General features: G+C 48.2%; 1 protein-coding gene across 2 annotated transcripts in view; it reads left to right on the top strand.

Annotated features, from left to right (window-relative positions):
• The window catches only part of SND1 (staphylococcal nuclease and tudor domain containing 1), a 956,786-nt gene that overhangs the window by 18,236 nt on the left and 914,728 nt on the right, over positions 1-23,822 (top strand). For both annotated transcript variants that reach the window (XM_073579241.1, XM_073579240.1), the window contains exon 2: positions 16,749-16,898. In XM_073579241.1, coding sequence (XP_073435342.1) covers positions 16,749-16,898 — 150 coding nt within the window. The remainder of the gene's footprint in view (positions 1-16,748; positions 16,899-23,822) is intronic.

Below are 23,822 nucleotides of genomic sequence, written 5' to 3'. Positions count from 1 at the left end.
ACGGCTGAGACACTAGCAAGTGTGACACATACAGTGTATATGATCTCACTTACCGTGTTTTGGAGGGTGATCAGTCCTCGAGGTCAGCCACTACAGGTATCATCCACAGACATCCAGGCATGGGTCCAGAGGAGCCTCGGATCACTGTCCACGCCCCCCGTTGGGCTCCAAATTGTCGGGGTCGTAAACGACAATAAATCCTCATTCACCAGTCATTCCAAATCATTGTGCGAGCGCAAAACATCTGGTACCAATTAAGAATGACTCAGACACGCAGCTGATTCAGTCTTAGCTAATGTCCCGCATCCACACCTGTCAGGAGCAGTACAACAACTGGCTTTATTTACAAATACACAATACTATATTGAGTGTTAGGGGAAGGCGTGCATTAGGCGGGGTTTATGCAGTATACATCTAGTGTCCAGTCTCTCTGATTCGTCAAAAAGTCTCCCGATGGTTACTTCTTCTTCATATTCCTGAGTTATCTTTTTTTTAGGAGAAATGAAACTTAACTTAACTCTTTAGACACTGAATTTAAGTGAAAGTGAACACTGGCAGCCATCTTTAATACAGTTACATTTGCATTAGCAAGCAATTAGGAAAAACTTATTGTTTCACAGTATAAAAGTATAAGTTATATAAGAAAATATATTTTCACCTTGACAGAAAGAGCTAAGTCCAGGTTAGAAAACCTCGGATGGATATTAAACTACGAGAAATCCCGACTCCAGCCCTCAAAAATACAAAAGTTTCTAGGCTTACTATTAAATTCAGAAACTCAGCAGTGTCTGTTGCCATTGGATAAAATGCAAAGGATACAGCAGCAGGTTCTTCGGGCGGTTGATAATCCTTCTATGACCCTCAGACAGGCCATGTCCCTGTTGGGATCTCTAACCTCATGCATCCCAGCAGTTAGGTGGGCACAATTCCATACTAGAGCCCTTCAGAAGGATGTCCTATTTAATAGCAGGGCCTTAAGACACTCCTTACAAGGTCAACTGTTGCTAAGCCCCTCGACTGTCACATCGCTTAGATGGTGGCTCGATGATGAGAACCTAGCCTCAGGGGTGCCCTGGATAACGCAGATAACCCGTGTTATAACCACAGACGCTAGTCCCTTCGGTTGGGGGGCCCATATGGGGGACATAGTGGTACAGGGACAGTGGGATACGGAGATCTCATCCAACCAAAGAGAGCTATTGGCGATAGAGCAGGCAGTCAAAAAACTCATTATGTACCTACAGGGCCATCACGTGAGGATACTCTCGGACAACCAGGTAGCGGTAGCATATATCAACCACCAAGGTGGAACCCGCTCCGACGCCCTGATGCGGACAACAGAACGTCTCCTTCAAATAGCAGAGGGAAGTTTTCTATCTTTGACGGCGCTCCACATCAGAGGAAAGGACAACGTAAAGGCAGACTTTCTAAGCCGCAAGGCTCTAAAGCAAGGAGAATGGGCTTTGAACAGGGATATTTACCACCAGATTGTCCGCAGATGGGGTCGGCCAGAGGTAGACCTCTTTGCCACCAGAGAAAACAGAAAAGAAAAATCGTTCTGCTCTCTGAATCCCAGGGAAAATCCACTAGCAGTGGACGCCCTCCTGATAAGATGGAACTTTTCTCTGGCATACGCCTTCCCGCCATTAAATCTTCTACCTCTGGTAGTAAGGAAGATCAGGGAAGATCGGGCAAGAGTCATATTAATTGCCCCCTTTTGGCCCAGGAGGACCTGGTTTGCATGGTTGAGGACCATGTCTGTATGCGATCCCTGGGTGCTGCCGAACCTTCCGGATCTCCTCTACCAGGGGCCAGTCAGCCACCCACAAGTAGCGAGACTCCATTTGACGGCGTGGTCTATGAAAGGTCACTGTTAGAGGATAGAGGGTTCTCCAAGAAGTTAATTGATACCCTCCTAAAAAGCAGGAAATTGATTACCACTAACATTTATGCTAGGACCTGGAAGCGATTCATGTCCACCTTTCAGTTTGACGCCAGAGACGGAATTCCCACTAAACATATTCTGGAATTTCTCCAGAAGGGTCTCGAATTGGGTCTCTCCACAAGTACATTAAAAGTACAAGTTTCAGCCTTAGGGGCCTTGTTTGCATGTGATATTGCCAATAACTATTGGGTAGCAAGGTTCATCAAAGCAGCGGCTAGATCGAGACCCATACACAAAGACAGATGTGTACCTTGGGACTTAAATTTAGTCCTTACGGCCTTGACAGAAAGACCATTTGAACCTCTGGATTCGGCCTCATTAAAGATTATATCTCTTAAGGCAGCTTTTCTAGTGGCGATAACATCTGCACGTAGAGTGAGCGACATACAGGCACTTTCCAGATTGCCCCCTTACACAGAGTTCTTACAGGATGGAGTAATCCTAAGGCCAGATCCAGCATACCTTCCCAAGGTAGCATCACAATTTCACAGGACACAAGAGATAGTTCTGCCTTCCTTCCTCCCTAATCCGACCAACCCTAAGGAGCAAAAACTTCAGGCATTAGATATTAGGAGATGCTTACTTAAATATTTAGCAGCCACGGATCCTTGGAAGAAGGAGAATGCATTATTCCTATCCTTCCAAGGTCCCAGGAAAGGTTGTAGGGTATCAAAACGCACATTAGTGAGGTGGATTAGGGAGGCTATCTCTCTTGCCTACACAGCAGGTGGAGGTCCGGCTCCGCAGAACCTGAGGGCGCATTCCACTCGTGCCATGGCATCATCTTGGGCAGAAAGATCTGGAGTGTCAATTGATCAGATATGTAAGGTGGCCACCTGGTCATCTCCTTCCACCTTTTTTAACCACTATCGATTAGATATGGGTGCCTCTTCAGATCTCACCATCGGGCTGAGGGTGCTGCAGGCTGTAGTCCCGCCCTAAATTAGTTTACATCTCTGTAATTCTCTCGTGGTGCTGTCATGGGAGTCCGAATAAAGTATTAAGTTACGTACCGGTAACTGTATTTTTCGGAAGCCCATGACAGCACCCTTAGTTCCCTCCCTTGTTCACATATAGGGGTGCACTCCTTTAGAAGATTGTCCACAATTTACGGTATGTGGGAGATGGTATAAAAAAAAAAGAATAAATATATATATATTTCTGCTATATAGGGTAGATAGGTTGTATATGTTGTGTACTAACCATGGTAGCCTCTCAAGCTCTGTAAACCAACTGATGCGTGGGAGAGGTGCCGCCCTTTTTGTATCTGTAGGTTTCCTGTTCCTAAAGGGCGGATCCCCTCTCTCGTGGTGCTGTCATGGGCTTCCGAAAAATACCATTACCGGTACGTAACTTAATACTTTGCAGCATAATGTAGGGCCCAGTGTGAGAAATCTGGGTCTCCCTCAGAGGTCATGGGTCTTCCAGCAGGACAGTGACCCAAAACACACTACAAAAAGCACTAGAAAATGGTTTGAGAGAAAGCACTGGAGACTTCTAAGGTGGCCAGCAATGAGTCCTGACCTGAATCCCATAGAACACCTGTGGAGAGATCTAACAATGGCAGTTTAGAGAAGGCACCCTTCAAATATCAGGGACCTGGAGCAGTTTGCCAAAGAATGGTCTAAAATTCCAGCAGAGCATTGTAAGAAACTCATTGATGGTTACCGGAAGCGGTTGGTCGCAGTTATTTTGGCTAAAGGTTGTGCAACCAAGTATTAGGCTGAGGGTGCCAATACTTTAGTCTGGCCCATCCATTTTTGGAGTTTTGTGTGAAATGATCAATGTTTTGGTTTTTGCTTCATTCTCTTTTGTGTTTCTTTTTATTTAAGACAAATTAAATGAAGATAATAATACCAAAGAATTTGTTTGCAATCATTTTCAGGAAGAAACTGAGTATTATCTGACAGAATTGCAGGGGTGTCAATACTTTTGGCCACAACTGTATGGTAAGGTTTTGATACTGGAGGGGTTAGTGAAAAGGGCAATTTGATTAAACTGTCTAGTGTAGGAAGATTATGTCCGAAAAGTCACGATTCTGATCAAAAAGGTTCATGAGGTAATGGAAAAAAATAGACAAATACAAATGTAAAAAATGGCAAATCATGCTTGACCAATTCAACTGCTGCTTCCAAACGCTTTGGTAGTGCATTCGGATGGCAGGCATTGTTAAATTTCACACATTGGTCTGGCAATGTTATTTATTTATATAGCACCATTAATTCCATGGTGCTGTACATGTGAAAGGGTGTTGCATACAAAGCTTTAGATATTAACAGTAAACAAATTTACAATGACAGACTAGTGCAGAGGGGAGAGGACAATGATTAGTTTTAAGGTACTGTCGCACTAAGCGATATCGCTATAACTTGTGACGTTATAGTGATATTGCTAGCGACATCGCTGTGTCTGATACTTGCCTACGACCTGCTCCCCCGCTGGTTATCGCTGATCGCGCGAGAACGTCCTGGACCGTTTCTCGTCGTCAGCTTCCTCCGGCGCTTCCTGTGGAGAGACGAGCGTGGAGCCGGGAGGGAGGACGCAGGATCGCCTAGTGTGACAGGTAAGTAGCGACCCCCGTCCCCAGCGATGTCGCTGGTGAGATCTGCCTGTGTGGCAGCTCACTAGTGACCACTTAGCGATGTATCAGCGATCCTGACCGCATCATATCTTTACATGTTGGTGGGCCCTTGAGATGGTCTGCCAGTGTTAACTTTAACACGTCACTAATTTAATTAAATTGTACTAATCCTAACTGCCCTTGTCAGGTGAGGACACAAAGATAATTTGGCTTAAACTTGATAAAATCACAAAACTAAATGGGCTTAATATCTTGCTGCATCTACTTTTTTTTTTTTTTTTGTTTCACTTAAAACGCACCAAAAACGAATGGCAACTTTTTTGCAGTTCTTGATTTCTATGGGTGAAAAACACTGAAAGAATTAACATGCTGCTGATTAATCGGAATCCGTGTACATGAGATTTCTGATGTCTCATAGCATTTGCTGGTACTGTGAGGTTATGCACATACAACCAGTAATTGCTGTGGGTTTGATGCTGCGTACTTAAGTAGCATCAAACCAGCAGCATCCAGATGTTGCCACATAGATGTCCACAGACACCCGCGGCTCACCTTTTGGAGACTGTCATGCGGGGCATGTCTTTCCATACTGCAGAATGTCAATTTCTCCTGTGGTGACACTAGTCTCCGCAAGAGAAATTTCACCTGTAGAATGTATTGGACGCAATGAATCTGTGTTGTTCAGTTAACACAAGTGGATTCACCTGAGTTTAATAGATGGATGTGCTTTTTACGCAGCGAACTTGCGATACGTCCAAAGCGCTGCTACTTCCGAATCGTGTGCACCTGACCTAAAAAGCAGCACTTGACTTGTATAAAAATGAGCAAAAAGCACAATATGTGAATGTAGTATAATGGTATGTGCATATGTTATGTATTTGGTGCACAAATATCTGTACCACTTCTGCTTCTCTTGGCAGCAAAACTTTTTTTTTTTTTTTTTTGCTGCAGATTTTCCCCTATTTGTATGGGTGAAATCTTCAGCTGAAAGAATTGATATACTACAGATTTAAATTTGCAACAAATAAGCAATGTGTGTGATACTTCATGACACTTTGCTGTTATCAGGAAACACCTTCAGGTTTTGTGACAAATCTGCACTAAGTACACAAGTATGGCTTCTGACATGTCACTGATCCCTTAGTGACCTGCCTCCCAGTTTACATAATGAATATACACTGCTCAAAAAAATAAAGGGAACACTAAAATACCACATCCTAGATATCTCTGAATGAAATATTCCAGTTGCAAATTTTTATTCATTGCATAGTGGAATGTGTTAAGAATAATAAAACATAATCATCAATCAAATCAAAATGAATATTCCATGGAGGTCTGGATTTGGAATGATACTCAAAATCAAAGTGGAAAATCAAATTACAGGCTGATCCAACTTAAGTGGAAATGCCTCATGACATGGAGAAGATGCTTAGTATTGTGTGTGTGTGTGGCCTTCACGTGCCTGTATGACCTCCCTACTGTACGCCTGGGCATGCTCCTGATGAGGCAGCGGATGGTCTCCTGAGGGATCTCCTCGCAGACCTGGACTAAAGCATCCGCCAACTCCTGGACAGTCAGTGGTGCAACGTGACACTGGTGCAGGGCTGCCACTAGGAATTTCGGGGCCCCATACTGGCAAAATTTATGGGGCCCCCTTGAGACTCCGCCCAGGCTCCACCCCAGTTCTGCCTCCACCCTAGCTCCTCCTTCACCATGCGAACCTTCCAAAATCCCTCCGCTCTTTCATCGAAAAACTTTACCATGCCCTCAATCACACATTAACACCATATCACATACCAAGCCATCAGTTTTTGTTTTGACCAAAGGATTTTTTTAAGCCTGCCACCATGACAAGGTAGACTCTATTGGCAGGGCCCTACTCTACTCTAGCCTAATAAACATTTATAAACTTATTTTTTGGTAACCTTCTTTGTTGGTAACCTTTTTGTTTTTTTTTTTTTGTAAACTTTTTTGTCTGTCAACTTTTTTGTAACTTTTTGTAAACAGATCCTCAGCAGAACTGCAGGTGATGTACAGTACCATTATTGGCTACGTAAAACAAAATCCGCTGTGCACATGCTGCAGATTTTTCTGCGCAGATTTTGTGCGGAATTAAAAGAAGCAGCATGTCCCTTCTTTTGGGCGGTTTTGCTGCAGTTTTCCACCTGCTCCATTCTTGAAATCCGCAGGGAAAAACTGCACAAAAACTGCAGTAAATCCGCACAAAATATGCACTAAATCCGCAGGAAAAATGCTGGTCATTTGACCTGTGGATTTAGTAAAATCTGTGCAGAAAAATCCGCAGCAGAATCCGCACCGTGTGCACATAGCATTATACAGTCAGAATTCAAAAAATCTTTTGTCTATGTTCCCACGGTCAGTAAACGTTGTATAATACCAGAACAGGGAGGGCACCATCAGGAAAAACAGACCAAATATATCGGGGATCCAACCGCTGTATGTCAAAAAGTAGATCCAAATAGAAAAAAAGAAAGCAAAGTAGACATACACACATGCAGGGATCACCCTTAGGCTGTGTGCACACGCTGCGGATTCCGCTGCGTTTCCGCAGCGGTTTTGGCCGCTGCGGACACGCAGCAGTTTTAGCTGCGGTGTACAGTACCATTCATTTGAATGGAAAAAAAAAAACGCTGTGCCGACGCTGCGGAAAAAACCGCTCAGATTTGCTGCGGTTTTGAATCCGCAGAAAGAATTGCATGTCAATTCTTTCTGCGGAAACCGCTGCGGGTTCCTATCTCCACCATTGTGGAGATAGTGAATCCGCAGGACCAAACCGCAGATAATCCGCAGGTCTTTGGACCTGCGGATTATCTGCGGTTTTTGCAAAATCCGTGTGGATTAATCCGCAGCGGATTCCGCAGCGTGTGCACGTACCCTTATAAAGTTAATTTTTAGTACATACTGATGTGCAGGAAAACACCACAGATGCTAAAAACATGTAAAATATATGCAGGTGTCACCAAACGTGACCTATATATAAGGGAGCGGCTAGACGGTCCTGGGCAATATATACAGTAAATGTACAACAATATTCAATAAAAGTTCAGTATTCTATGTAGCATGCCAGAGCAACAAGTATATAATAAACACATATATTCAGTGTATTCGTTGTGGCCAATGAAATCCTCCGAATTTCAAATAACTCTACAATCAAAGTCTTATGTTTAAACAAGAAATATTGATGATATTACAACAAGACACCTTATAAATAACAAACAGCCATGTTAGCAATAGGATTGGCACCTAATAAAAACCAAATACAAGTGGATAGTATGTTAATCAAAAGCCCAAGACAATAGAAAAGGCCGCTTTGTAATACCCTTTTCTTATGATAAGCCACCCTTGCTACTAGCAGAACAAAGACATGCTCACTGAACATGACGAGCCATAATGAATGCCCTGGTCCCAGGAACGGGATGCCACTCTTGTTACTTGACACGTTTTATCACTAACGTGACTTCATCAGGAGTGGAAGAAGTCACTTTTCATAAGAAAAGGGTATTATCATAGTATTTCTAGTAACCCCTTTTTCCAGGACGTCCACCTGACAGCACTATGGACGTCCTCCTCCTCCTTACAGGGACAGGAAAGCACACGAGAGGTTAAAAGGCCATGTCCCACCCCCTTTCCCCCAGTGTTTTTCCTGTCCCTGCACGGAGGGACACGCGAGAGCTTACCGGAGGGACCCAGGGGATCGTGCGGCCGGTCCAATCCTTCCCCTGTCAAGAGGTCCCGGGGCCGAAACTTCCCGGTGGGGAGTCCCTCGGCTCCAAAGGCCAGGAGCAGGACGGCGCTCCTGGAGGGAGCCGTTCCTCCCGGTGGGGGGGGCTCTCGGCTCCAGGACGGGTCGGCTCCCCGCAGGCGGCTGGCCATGCGGGCACCGACAGAAGTGGGGCGGCGGGCCGAGTACCCGCAGGACGTCGCCGACGCTGGGCAGTGGAGGCCGGAGCACCATAGCAGGAACGGCTCCCTGCACGCGCCGAGCGCGGTCGCGCGCAGATGCCCGGCAGGAAGTGGAGGCGCGGCTTACCAGCGTCACATCCGGTGACGTCAGACGCCGGTTTCAAATCCAGGGCGCGCGTGCTCCTGGACCAAAGCGTTCTCCAGAGTCGTCACAGGTGGTTCCAGGCTGTGTGACTGCATCGGACGCCAGGGAATGGAAGGCAACACTGCATCTGGTGGAGGGGTAAGTGCGCATAGCGCAGACCACCCTCCCCACCCGTCCCCACAGCCCAGATCTGATGAGGTGCCCCTTATATTATCAGGAAAAGGGAACCCCGGCTGAGTCCCCCTCGGGGAAGGACCCGGCGAAAGCCACCGCCAAATCAGTCAGATGTCCGGTGTGCAGAGTAAAGCTGCCAGACACCTATAGCAAGACCCTATGCGGTCCCTGTACCTCCAGAGTCATAGGCGAGGAACAGCCATCTCTGCTTTCCGAAATGAGGTCGCTGATAAGGGAAGAGATTCAGGCCTCTACGTCCCGGCGTCGATCCCCCAGCCCTGGGCCAGGTCGCAAGCGTCCGAGGTGGGAACCAGTCCCAGTATCAGAGGCGAGCCCTAGCGAGGAATCCGATTTCCGGAACTCAGATCAGGAGGAAGAAGGCGAGATCCTGGGGGATAGTCAGGAACAGAACAGAAAGTACCTATTCAGACTGGAGGATACGGACGAGCTGGTACACGCGGTCAGAAATACCATGCAGATGGAAGAAGTCCCTAAGCCACAGTCCAGACAGGACTTAATGTTTGGAGGACTGGTGTCCCGCAAACAGGTGGTGTTCCCTGTGAGCGAGCACATCAAAGCAATGATCCAGGAGGAGTGGAAGGAAGCAGAGCGTCGGTTGACACTCTCCCGAAGCTCTAAAGATAGACTGCCCTTCGATCCCGAGGAAACTCGGGCGTGGGAAGAAGTCCCTAAGATCGACGTCCCGGTTGCCAAGGTTACGAAGAAATCGGCTATCCCAGCCGAGGACTCATCCGGTCTTCGAGACCCAATGGATAGAAAGGCGGACGTCTTGTTAAAAAGAACATGGGAGACGTCGGCGGCCCTGATTAGAGCCAACATAGCAGCCACCTCGGTGGCCAGGTCTATGTTCCTGTGGTTGGGGCAGTTGGAGGAAAACCTAACCAACAAGACCCCGAGGTCAGAGATACTAGCATCTCTTCCTCTTTTGAAATCGGCCACGGCGTTCCTGTCGGATACGTCGGCGGAATCAGTTAGGTTTGCGGCCAGAAACAGCTCCCTCTCTAATGCGGCCCGGAGAGCAGTCTGGCTTAGATCCTGGTCGGGGGATAACCCTTCTAAGGCCAAGTTATGTGCCATCCCTTTCTCGGGTCTGAGGGTGTTTGGTCCAGCCCTGGATAATATCCTTGAGCTGGTGTCTGATAAGAATAAGGGATTTCCGGAAGAAAAGCCCAGGCGGTCCCAGTCCTTTCGGAGAGGCTCCTTCTTCAGAGGACAGTCAGAGTTTAGGGGCCGGGCGAGGTCTAATAGAAGCTCCTACAGAGGCTCCTTCAGCCAAAGTGGGAAGAACAGAGGTCCCCCATTTGCATCGACATCTAGGTCGAGGAGACAATGACGCCATAGGCATTGGGGGGAGACTTCGCCACTTTGCAGCAAACTGGTCGCGAGTCACCAACAATCAGTGGGTCCTCAGAACCATCAGCGAAGGTTACAGGATAGAGCTCTATTCTCCTCCCCCCGACAGATATATTGCCCCCACTGTCGTCCAGGAGGACTCCGCAATGTGGTCGGATCTTCAGGACATGTTAGACTCAGGGGTCATAATACCAGTTTCACCATCAGAAAGAGGAAAAGGTCACTACTCTTCCCTGTTTGCAATTACAAAGAAATCCGGCGAGGCCCGCACCATCATAAACCTGAAGCCACTAAATGCTTGGGTCAGATACAGGAGGTTCCGGATGGAATCAATCCGATCCGCAATTCCTCTGATAGACAGGGACGCAGTTATGTGCACCCTAGACCTAAAAAAGGCATATTATCAGGTTCCTATTCATCCCTCATCCCAAAGCCTACTAAGGTTCGCGATCAGTTCACTAGCCCGGACCTGCCATTTCCAGTTCCAGGGTCTTCCATTCGGGCTGGCCTCCGCTCCCAGGATCTTTACAAAGCTGGTGGTAGAGGTGGTGGCCTACCTGAGAGATCAGGGTATTGTGATTGTGCCGTACCTGGACGACTTCTTACTGGTGGCAAGATCCAAAGAAGCGCTCATCCGAGACAGGATCCGAACAACTACTGTGATGGAGTTCCTGGGCTGGGTGATCAACTGGGAGAAGTCGGACCTCACACCAAACACCAGAAAGGTATTCCTGGGAGTCCTCCTAGACTCAGCCGACAGAATATCCTGGCTACCCGAGCAGAAGCAGAAGTCCATTCAGGCCAGAACCAGAGGTCTGCTGAAGCGTCAATGCTCCATAAGGGAAGCAATGGAGGTCCTGGGCCTCATGACGGCCTGCATCCAGTGTGTCCGTTGGGCCCAATTCCACTCGCGGTTGTTACAAAGAGAAATTCTCGCGAGGTGGGACAGGAGTCAGGCGTCGCTAGACAAACCCCTAAGACTCTCAGGACGAGTAAAGGAGTCCCTTCGCTGGTGGTTACAGGCCAGGAACCTTCAGGTGGGCGTGCATTGGACAACCTCTCCATACGTGGTAGTCACCACAGACGCAAGTGCGTGGGGATGGGGAGCCCACATAGAAGGGAAGATCTTCCAGGGGAAGTGGCCAGCAAGCATCAAGGCCAGATCCTCCAATTTCAAGGAACTCTTCGCGGTCTGGGAAGCGTTGCGGAGAAACCGGTCGGTACTAAAGAGTCGTCATGTTCGCATTTTATCCGACAATACAACGACAGTGGCATTCCTGAAACACCAAGGAGGAACCAGGCATCAACCACTACAGGCACTGGCGGAAAAGATATTCACGTGGGCAGAACGGACAGTTCGATCCGTGACCGCGGTACATCTAGAGGGTTCCCAAAACGAAGTGGCGGACTACCTGAGCAGACAACAGATCCACCCGACAGAGTGGGAATTGAACATGGAGATCTTCAACCAGCTTTGTCAGCGCTGGGGGAACCCCAGTATAGATCTCTTCGCAAGCCGCAAGAACTCGAAGGTTCCCAGATTCTACTCCCTAAATCCGATGGACCATCCAGAGGGCGTAGACGCCCTGAGTCAGACTTGGGGAGAATCCCTCTCTTATGCGTTCCCACCACTGGCCCTCATACCGGCAGTGCTCAGAAAGATACGCGAGGACCACGCAAGAGTGATATTGATAGTGCCATACTGGCCGAGGAGAAGCTGGTTTTCCCTTCTGGGAGCCATGGCAGTAGAAGATCCAGTCGAGCTGCCCTTGTGGGAGAACATCATCCACCAGGGCCCGATCCACCACCCGGACCCAGCAAGACTCCATCTATCGGCTTGGATCCTGAGAGGGACATCCTGAAGGCAAAAGGATTGTCGGAGCAGGTCATATCCACCCTACAGGCCAGCAGGAAGCCGGTGACGTCGGCAATTTATCGGAAGATATGGAAGAGATTCTGTTTGGAGGGTGGCAGGTCCGGGCTCGTGGCAGGTACCCCGGATCTCCCTAACATACTAGGGTTCCTGCAGGCAGGTTTTAATAAAGGCCTCAAGCCCAGTACTCTAAAAGTCCAGGTTTCAGCTTTGAGCGCCTTCTATGATTATCAGTTAGCTGCACATCCCTGGGTGATAAGGTTTATAAAAGCCACACAGCGCCTGCGCCCCACGATTAGGCAGCTCACCCCGCCATGGGACCTGGGCCTGGTACTTCGGTTCCTCTGCTCGGACACTTTCGCCCTTAGTGAGAAGATAGCCATCCCTGCTCTCACTCGTAAAGCGGCCTTTCTAGTAGCCATTACCACGGCCAAAAGAATAGGGGAGATCCAGGCCCTATCCACTAAGGATCCATACCTCCAGATAAGAGAGGATAGTATAATCCTAAGGTTAGACCCGGCATTTACCCCGAAGGTAGCCTCTACAAGAAATCTGAACCAGGAGGTAGTGTTACCCTCTTTCTGCGATAATCCCCGAAATGAGGAGCGGCGGCTCCACTCGCTAGACGTGAGGCGCGCAGTTATAGAATACCTAGAGGCCACCAATAGTTGGCGTATCGACCCGAACCTGTTCGTTCTCTTTGGTGGTAGGAATAAAGGGAAGAAGGCCTCTAAGGCGTCCATAGCGCGTTGGATTACCTCAGTAATCTCGGACGCTTACCAGGCTGAAGGCGCCAGCCCGCCTGATTCCTTAAAAGCCCACTCTACAAGGGCGGTATCGGCCTCATGGGCCGAGCGGGCGGGGGCGTCAGTTGATCAAATTTGTCGAGCGGCAACCTGGGCTAGTCTTAATACATTCTGCAAACACTACAAACTAGATGTGTTAGCTGGCCAACAAACCGCATTCGGGAGAAAAGTTCTCCAAGCAGTAATCCCACCCTGAGGAGGTGCTTTGGTACTCTCCATAGTGCTGTCAGGTGGACGTCCTGGAAAATAGGTATTAGACCTACCGGTAATGATGTTTCCAGGAGTCCATCCTGACAGCACGGGTAGTTCCCTCCCTGTTATGTTATACTATGTTGTATTATGTTATGTCATATGCTGTAATATGATTGTTTCATTAAACCGTTACTAGCATCATCCACCTTGTGGTACTTGTCAAATCACTGAGGGAAAGGGGGTGGGACATGGCCTACCTCTCGTGTGCTTTCCTGTCCCTGTAAGGAGGAGGAGGACGTCCATAGTGCTGTCAGGATGGACTCCTGGAAACATCATTACCGGTAGGTCTAATACCTAGTTTTTCTACTCTAACTTTAACCCTGTTTACAAAGCAGCCTTTTCTATTGTCTTGGGCTTTTGATTAACATACTAACCGCTTGTATTTGATTTTTATTAGCTGCCAATCTAAAATCTAATTTTATTTTCACAAAAATGATCTTTTCACCCCCAATGTTTGTTTTTCCCCAAGTGTAACATGAGAAATTGGACCCTAACAGTACTTGTGCAATTTGTCCTGAGTAGGCTGATGCCCCATATAGGACTACAGGCTGAGCTGCAGGTGGAGACAATGTGCCTACTAATCTTGGCACTGGAGATCTGTCTCCCTGGGCCCTGGCTCACCCCATCAGCCGGGCCCCTGGGTGACCCCCCCCCCCCCCCCCCCCCACGGACAGCCGGGCGGGCCCCTGGGTGACCCCCCCCCCCCCCCCCCCCCACGGACAGCCGGGCGGGCCCCTGGGTCCCCCCCACGGACAGCTGGGCGGGCCCCTGGGTCCCCACCATCAGCTGGGCCCCTGGGTCCCCCAGGTCCCTGGGTGACCCCCCCCCCCCCCCCCACGGACAGTCGGGCAGGGCCCTGGGTCCCCACCATCATCGGCTGGACCCCTGGGTGACCCCCCACGGACAGCCGGGCAGGCCCCTGGGTCCCCACCATCATCAGCTGGGCCCCTGGGTGACCCCCCCCCCCCCCCCCCCCACGGACAGCCGGGCGGGCCCCTGGGTGACCCCCCCCCCCCCCCCCACGGACAGCCGGGCGGGCCCCTGGGTCCCCCCCACGGACAGCCGGGTGGGCCCCTGGGTCCCCACCATCAGCTGGGTCCCCCAGGTCCCTGGGTGACCCCCCCCCCCCCCCCCCCCCACGGACAGTCGGGCAGGGCCCTGGGTCCCCACCATCATCGGCTGGACCCCTGGGTGACCCCCCACGGACAGCCGGGCAGGCCCCTGGGTCCCCACCATCATCAGCTGGGCCCCTGGGTGACCCCCCCCCCCCCCCCCCCCCCCACGGACAGCCGGGCGGGCCCCTGGGTCCCCCCCACGGACAGCTGGGCGGGCCCCTGGGTCCCCCCCCCCCACGGACAGCCGGGCGGGCCCCTGGGTCCCCCCCCCCACGGACAGCCGGGCGGGCCCCTGGGTCCCCACCATCAGCTGGGCCCCTGGGTCCCCCAGGCCCCTGGGTGACCCCCCCCCCCCCCCCCCCCCCCCCCACAGACAGCCGGGTGGGCCCCTGGGTGACCCCCCCCCCCCCCCACGGACAGCCGGGCGGGCCCCTGGGTCCCCCCCCCCCCCCCACGGACAGCCGGGTGGGCCCCTGGGTCCCCACCATCAGCTGGGCCCCTGGGTCCCCCAGGCCCCTGGGTCCCCCCCCCCACGGACAGCCGGGTGGGCCCCTGGGTCCCCCCCCCACGGACAGCCGGGTGGGCCCCTGGGTGACACCCCCCCCCCCCCCCCCCCCACGGACAGTCGGGCAGGCCCCTGGGTCCCCACCATCATCGGCTGGACCCCTGGGTGACCCACCACGGACAGCGGGGCAGGCCCCTGGGTCCCCACCATCATCGGCTGGGTCCCCCAGGCCCCCCACGGACAGCCGGGCGGGCCCCTGGGTGACCCCCCACGGACAGCCAGGCAGGCTCCTGGGTCCCCCACCATCAGCCGGGCCCCTGGGTCCCCACAGGACCCCCCCATGATATGACACAACCGGGCCCCCAGAGACTCCAACCCCCCCAAACTTCAGACTGAGAAACAGGCGCCCCTCGGCCCCCAATGTCCCCATCCCCATGAATCATGATCAGCAGGCTGCAGCCAGACAGACATAAAAAGAATTCACTTACCTGCTCACTGGCCGTCCACTCCTCCACAGCATCGTCAGACCGTGACCCGCCGTCCCCGGGACCCGACGTCTTCTTTTGCTCTGGTGCAGGCCTGCAGCCGCTCCCACGCTGATGCCACGTGCACACCGCTCTTCAGCTATCTCAGGAATGAGGAAGTGAAGAGGCAGCGTGTGACGTCACATCACGTGGTGAGCCGGGGGCGGTGCTGGGAGTGACCATGATCCAACGATGGTGGACTGGGGAGGAGGAGCCAAGTGCTGGCCGGCTGTCCTGTCAGTCAGACTGAGTGAACTGAATGTACAGGCAGAGGCCTGGGGGAGAACGGGGGGGGGCCCGAACCGCTGAAATATTTGTAGGTGGGGCCCGGCCGGGACCCGAGCGGCGAGAGCGGACCAGGCTGCAACGCCCAGCTTGCTCAGGCGCTGCTGGGCCCCCGGGGCGGCGGGGCCCCATACAGGTGTAATGCCTGTCATGCCCTGATGGCGGCCCTGCACTGGTGGATGGAGCAAGACATGATGTGCTCAATCGGATTCAGGTCTGGGTAACGGGCGGGCCAGTCCATAGCTTCAATGCCTTCATCTTGCAGGAACTGCTGACACACTCCAGCCACATGAGGTCTGGCATTGTCCTGCATTAGGAGGAACCCAGGGCCAACCGCACCAGCATATGGTCTCACAAGGGGTCTGAGGATCTCATCTCGATATACAAGAAATGAAGTGAAGTACCATAAAGGTTAAAATTAACTTTTATTGAAACATCTTTAAAAGCAATTACAGCAAGAAAGTTGCAAGTACAACAAGAGAGGGAGTAATTACCTTCTCATGTGATGCCAATAACAGCAGAAGTGTACATTCAATTTAAATACAGATGCTATGTAATTCACTCCTATTGGTACACACCATAAGAAATCAGTGGTTACAATACTATTTGCACACCTGTATTAAGCCTCAACTTCTAAAATTGCACCAGCCAGGAATTAATGCAGATCAGTAGTTTATCAAGAGTTCCCCGTACCCCCCCCCCCCCACAAAAAAAACCCCCCTGAGGTCATGAGGTACAGTGCGGTTTTTAGGGATCTATATTGCGCTGTAAAGCAATGTCATTACCTGAATGGCTCGCTGTTGGCTCACATGAAGGGCGTCCCTCTGCCCCGACGCGCATTGCTTTCGCTTCCCAAAGAAGAATATACAGGCAAGACAGGAGGGAGTCACAGTTGATTCTTTCTGTGAGGTAAAACCTGTTTAAAAACAAGTAGCATTTGTTTCACCTCACAAAGAATCAGCTGTGATCCCCTGCTGTAATATCAGTATACTTTTTTTTTTTTTTTTTTTTTTTCTTCGCCTGCCCAAGAGATGTGATATGATCAGACCATGTCATCACTGTACGGTCATTACACAGTACACAGCAGGGGCACATTTATAGTATCTCAGCGCAGGAACTTTTTTTTTTTTTTAACACATTGAGCTATTGATCTCTGGTTTAATCTGGTGGTTTTTTTTATAGCATTTAGACGTACTGTATGCTAGTGAAATGCATTTTCTTTACTAATTGTTATTTATTTTACAGGTCCTCTCAGGATGTGCTATTACTGTAAGAGGCCAACCACGTGGCGGTCCACCTCCAGAGCGCAACATCTACCTAAGTAACATTCGTGCTGGAGCTCTTGCACGCAGAGCAGTGGCTTCTCAACAAGATTCAAAAGATGTCCCTGATGAGGTGTGTTTGTAGATGTGGCTTATGAATTGCATGTGGCTTGGGTCCTATTCATGTGTCCAATTTTCATGTACGGATTTTTTTTTTTTTTTAATGGCCGTAATGCATCTTATAGTGTGCAATAAAACCACCTCAAAGCCTGGTACATGTGAATGTGGTTTACAAATCTGTTTACATAGAACAAACTTGCACGCTTTAGTTTTTCAACTTTGCATCATTCTACATTGTCAAGAATTGGCTCCTTTTTGGTGAAACTCTGTATGGAGTTCATGAGTCTTCTACATGGCTGTGATAAATGGCTAGTAGACTACTGCTCGCAACAGCCAATAACTGCTGCTGTCAACAGTAGCACTTCCCACTTGTCCTGTAGCAGTGGCAAGTGGGGTTTTTCACCTCTGTATTGACTGGTGACATCAAGCCCACAACTTGGTAATGGAGAGGTGTCTGAGACTCCTATCCATTGCTAATCCTATAGTTATATTGTAAATAAATACACAGCAAGAATAAAGTCCTTTATTTGAAATAAAAACAAAATACACTTTTTTTTTTTTTTTTTTTTTTTTTTCTTATAACAGGTGTGTATAAAACCCATTCCATGGAATTCCTTGTCTCCTGTAATAAAGTAGAAATTTAAAAAATCCGGAACCCACACCTGTCTGACGTTTTGTCCCACGCCATAATCCATGGCTTGTGTTTTCTAGTTTAACATCTGGACGATGCCAATATGCAACTGTTGAGGTTGAGAACCACTGATGAATGAGCTTCTGAGAGCGCAGCATCAGTGAGCAGTGGTGATATCTTTCAGCTTACTGCAGGTCACTGAGGCTGTGTTGCCAGCTGGGCCAATGAACTGCGATTACCTCCCTCTGGTGAGATTCCTGCTAGCACAGTGAGTCTCACGGTGCAGAAGTGTTCACCGCAGGGAAATTCTCCTGGTGAACTCTCCTTTACAATGTCTTGTAGACGTTTCTCCATTACTAAGCTGTGGACTTGATGTCAACAGACAATACAATAATAATTTTTATTTATAAAGCGCCAACATATTCTGCAGCGCTTTACAGTTACAAATACAAAGATGACATCAACCCCACAAATATGAACCCCATTTGCCACTGGTACAGGGCAAGTGGAAAGAGTAGGGCAAAGCACCAGATTTGCCGCATCTAATAGATTTGCCATTTCTGGGGAAGCTGCGGGCTACTATTCTTAAGCTCTGGTGGGGGGCAGTGGCCCCTTGCCAGCCTAAGAATACCAGCTTCCAGCTGTCAGCTTTAGCTTGGCTGGTTGTCAAACACTTGGGGGGGGGGGGGGGGGGGGGGGGGGGGGGGGTGTCCACGCGCAGTTTTAAATTTATAACAAAAAAAGAATGGGGACCCTTTCATATTTGATAACTAGCCTTGCTAATGCTGACAGCTGATGGTTGCAGCTGTCAGGTTTGCCTGGCTGGTTATCAAAAATATAGGGGAACCTATGCCAGGTTTTTTTTTTTTTTTTTTAAATTTGTTTAGAGCACAGATGTCAGCTGATGAATATTCCCATCAGCCGCTCCTACTCTTGCTGTTGGCGGCAGCAGCAGGCGTCCCATCAGCTCACACCACTGATCAGAGGTAAAACTTATACCTCCAATCCGCTGTCACATGACAGCACGGCAACCGCAGCTGTCTGACCGGAGGTAATGATTTTACCGCCAATCAGAAGCGATGTTTGCTGTGCTGTCGTGCATATGACAGCGCAACAAACACCCAGTGTTCGGGGGGGGGGCGAGTGGGCAAACCCGAACAGTAACATGGACTTCCTGGTGAAGTCAGTGTTTGGTGTACATGCCTGAACAGTAGGTATTCGGTACTGATGCTGAAGTTTACTGTTTGCGTTTGCCCATCACTAATAACTAGCACGTATTTGTAATTTAATGTGCTTTTGGTGTTGTCATTGTTGCTGAGGGCCTACTCAGTGACCTCATATCTTTCATGGTTGTGCCCCTATGAAGCACTGTATTGTAACTTATTGTTCAAGCAGTCACCAGTTCAAGAACAACTAAAGAAATGAACTACAAAATTGAAAAGGCTTAAATGTGCCTCCCCACTTTTCCTGTTCTGTTTCTTAAATTTTTTTTTCTTTATTTTTCTGCACGGTCTGAAAGTCAATGGACATTGTATAGAAAAAATAAACAATTTAGACTTGTTATCTCCCTTCACCCCCTTAATTAAAAATGAAATGAAAAATACAATGTACCCTGGGTACTGATACTACAGTTTGCCATGCAGAAAGTTTTAAGTCATCACATGGTGCTACTGGAAAAGTTAGTTATGGGTCTTAAATTATAGTGATAGAATTACAACAAAAGCACATTTATATTACCACTATGAATTATATAACAAAAATTCTAGCCCGCAAAAAGTTCTTGCTCCAGTGAACGCTATAAAATTTAAAACGCAGCTAAGAAGTCACATTTTGTTTTTCTGTATATTAGTAGCAGTAAATTTATATAGGGTCTTTCAAAATAACAACTCATCGTAAGAAAAAGCCTCAATTTAGCTTTTGGAAGAAGAGCATTGCTAAAAGTGGCTCTGATAAGAGCTGGTCTGGTCTGTTTTGCCTGTAGATAATCTGCTGCTGAGGGAGACTACCTATCAGGATCCCTCTTCCCTACATTGTGGAGAGGAAAATTTTGATCAATGACATTGGTTTTGAAATAAAGCGATCTTTATTCATCTTCAGCACATACCATTAGCAAAAATATTGGCTTTTCTCCTCCTGGACTGATCATTATTAAAATTCACAGGTAAAATCTGTTCAGAGTCCAGATTACATTGCCAAGATACTAGCTGCTACTGTCCAGATGTGGTGGGAGAGGGATGATCTAGAGGCGAAGCTCCCCCCTACTCATGGCTACACAGAATCTTATCAGTAACACCAGTATTTCCTATCTTACATACTTTAACGCCTTCACGACATGTGCTGAACACCTGACATGTGTAGGAGCAGCCGTGGGTGGAATCTTGATCCATCCGCGGATACCAGTCCGTTAAATATTCGCTGTCGCACTTGCGGCCATCTGGCTGGAATTCTACCCACTGGTGACACCCCCCCCCCTGTCATGTGACTGCGGGTCACAGGTGGGTGACCTCTATGGTTGTCAGTGCTGCCCGGTGGTCAGTGCTCATAGAAAGTCAGCAATTCTGCTACATACAGGTGATCTGATCATTGCCTGTATGTAGCAGAGCCTATTGGGTTATGGCAGCTTCTAGTCTCCCATGGAGACTACTGAATCTTGCCAGAAGTGTAAAAAAAAAAAAAGTAAAAGTTAAAATCACCCCCCTTTCACCCCATTCAAAATCAAACATATACACACATTTGGTATCGCTGAGTTCAGAATCGCCCAATCGATAAAAAATTAACCTGATCGCTAAACAGCGTAGCAAGGAAAAAAATCAAAACGTCAGAATTACGTTATTTTGGTCACCGCAACATTGCATTAAAATGGAATAACGGGTGATCAAAAGATCTTCACCAAAATGGTATCAATAAAAAGTCAGCTCAGTGTGCAAAAATAAGTCCTCCATGCAACCAGAGATCGCAAAAAATGGAGACACTACGGGTCTCGGAAAATGACAAAAGTAAAAAAAATATATATATATTTTAAAAAAACATAGGATTTTTTTCACCACTTAAATAAAGAACCTAGACATGTTTTGTCTATGAACTCCTAATGACAGGTCAGTTTTAGCACTTGGTGAAAATGGTGTTTAAAAAAAAAAACAAAAAAAAACCCCAAACTGTTGTAGAATTGCACTTTTTTTTTTTCCCCCGTTTGAGTACATGGTATGATAAAACCAATGGTGTCATTCAAAAGTACAACTCGTCCTCGAAAAATAAGTTATGGCTCTGGGATGAAGGAGCAAAAAAGAAATGAAAAGGTGAAAAAGGTCTACTTTATGAAGGTGTTAAAAATATTTTACCCCTGAATTTAGCAAAAGATCAATCCAGGGCGAGAGAGAAGCAGATTTCACTGATAAGAGAGCTTACTAAGTTGCTCATTTTCATGTGTACATATTTTGATTTACAAAAAAATATATTGGTTACTCTTAACACTTTCAGTTTTAGTGCAAATGTACCTATATAGTGTAGTCCACAAACTAATATATAGTTTACTTAGTTGATTCATTTTCAGTTGTTACCTGCTTCAATAACATGTGTCATTACGGTTTTCTTTGCTCTGTGGCGATAAAAGTCGCATTAGCAGTGGCACAATTTCTACAATGGCAGATTGGCCCATACACCATAGTAGTAGGCTAGACCTACACTGCACAACATGATCTCCGTATCTGAGTATGTGCGCACACGGACTTTCAGATGCTGGCATACCTGCTAATTTTTCTGACTGCTTCCTCTTGGAAAAACTTATGAGTTAGGCCTCTTTCACACATCAGTTTTTCGCCGTCAGGCGTGATCCGGCTTTTTTTTTTTGTAAAACCGGATCCGGCAAAATGCAATGCCGGTTCCAGTTTTTCCCCATTGACTTGCATTAGCGCCGGATCGCATTGTTTCATCCGTTTTTTGCCGGATCCGGCTACTTGTCTCATTCCGGCGTCTGGAAAAAACGGCTACTGTAACGTTTTTTGTCTCCGGCGAAAAAGCCAGAAGCGCCGGATCCGACACTTCCGGCTTTTTGCCACAATGAAAGTCTATGGGCGCCGGAATGCGCCCGATCCAGAAAAAGACGCATCCAGCCACCTGATCTTTCTTTTTTTTTTTTTTTTTTTTAAGTCTGCGCATGCTCAGATCCAATTGGCCAGCCCCCAGGAAACAGATATAACCTGCTAGACGGATCCGGCAGAAAAACTGATCCGTTTCTGCAGTTCTCCAAAATTTATGCCGGATCCGTTTTTTCTATAAATATCCGGATCCTGCCTGACGGCAAAAAAATGATGTGTGATAGTAGCCTTAGGCTTAGGAAGCTGTTAAAAGACGCTAAACAAGACTAACATCTGCACTGCAAGGTCAAAAGTGCTTCCTGTGCATAAGTTAACTATTATAATTTTTTTTTTTTTTTTTTTTGCCTTTCTACTCTTCTCTGCTCTATGTATCATTCCCATCCAACTCCTGACTCTGCTTTTCTGCCCCCCCCCCCCCCTCCTTTTTACTTTTGCAGTGTCTTATGACTCATACAGGGAATATTGACCTCCTGTTTCTACATGATTTTAAAAGGATTCTGCTAGTCAGTTTTTTAATCATGTGATGCCAGACATAATGGGGGGGGGGTTTGGAAAAGAGCTGGGTAGAAATGCAGAATGAGAAATTAAGTACACAGTGCTGTATAATCTCTTTGTATATTGCAATTATGATGAAAATTTTGGTTGAAGTGCTTCTTTAAATATTTTTGGATGTGCAGTTAATATTTGACAAATCTCCTGACTTATTGCCACCATTTAACTTAGTCAGAAATCTGAAACTGCCAGTTGACCATTTATTAAAGGGAATCTGTCACCGGAAGCTGGAGGCCTATGTAAATGGCCTGTGTCCGGTCCGATGGGCGGTGTTTCTTCTTTCTCCACCCCATCCATGGCCCCGTCCACAATCTTTGCCGGTATTGGAGAAGTTCAACTCCATAGTTCATGCGTGCACGAAGCAATCTTGCTTCACGTACTCACAGTATGCTTTTGCTCAACTGCGGGCAAAGCCGAAAATCATTACTGTGCATGCGCTGGTACACTATGTCCCTGAAGTATTTCGCTGTGTTCCAGGACATAGTGTACCGGCGCATACCTAGTAATGATTTTCGGCTTTGCCTGCAGTTGGGCAAAGCATACTGCGCTTGTGCGAAGCAAGATTGCTTTGTGCGCACGCGAACTATGGAGTTGAACTTCTCTAATACCTGCAAAGATCGTGGACGGGGGCCACGGATGGGGTGGAGAAAGAAGAAACACTGCCCATCGAACTGGACACAGGCCATTTACATAGGCCTCCAACATTGGCATGTGAAGGGTCGCACGCAGTAACCAAAGCATTGTTTTAGCGAAGCAACATGATTACCATTCACTCTGCTTGCTAACATTGAATAGGGTGAGATACATCCAGGCTGGTGCAGATCAGAAGTTGAATAACATGATTACCTGTATGAAGAGAGAAGGTGGATGTTAGTTCCTTGTCATGGAGTAACTGTCTCTTGCTGGATGCTTAGCTAATGCGATGCTTTGCTTAATATGTGCGACCCCCCCCCCCCCCCCCCCTCACATGCCTATGTTGGAGGCCTGGATTTACATGCCTCCAAATTACAGTGACCGATTCCCTTTAAGCGCCAGCAATTTAAAAGCCAAATCACAGGAGTGGAGTTGCTAACCCAAGTTCTTTGTCCCCCAGTAATATACTTGCCAGCTGTTGTCTTAGGCTGGGGTCACACTTGCGAGAAACTAGCACGAGTCTCGTGTCTCAATATCCGGCACTGCCGCCGGCACTTGGACCGGAGCGCTCAGCTGCATAGAAATACATGCAACCGAACACTCCGGTCTCGAGTGCCGGCAGCATTGCTGAGTATTGAGACACGAGACTCGTGCGAGTTTCACTCAAGTCTGACTCCGGCCTTAATCTGTCAGTGTCTGTCTTGTGCAGGTTTTGACCTGCTGGGTGATCCAGAAGTCACTACTTGATGTAAGTCTGAGAGCCTGAGCAAGACTCTTAAAGACTTAAATTGAGCTAGTGATTGGTCAGTCAGCAGCTGGTAAATATAATACTAGAAGCAGGGAGCTTAGGTTAGTAGCACCAGTGATTATTTAAAAAATTGTATTCCAAGTTGTATTTCAGGAGCACATTTATCACCAGCCTGCTGCCTTTGTGGTTGGAGGGCAGGAGCCCTTTAGTAACAGTTTAGTATAGCTGCATCACACAGCTAAATTTTTATAAATCTGTCTGTGCAGTATTAGAAATCTA

Source organism: Dendrobates tinctorius, unplaced genomic scaffold, assembly GCF_039654945.1.
Source record: "Dendrobates tinctorius isolate UK_male_01 unplaced genomic scaffold, ASM3965494v1 ptg000062l, whole genome shotgun sequence".
Taxonomy (NCBI): Eukaryota; Metazoa; Chordata; class Amphibia; order Anura; family Dendrobatidae; genus Dendrobates; species Dendrobates tinctorius.
The sequence above is the reverse complement of the archived record's forward strand: the minus strand, read 5'-3'. Positions and strand labels throughout refer to the sequence as shown.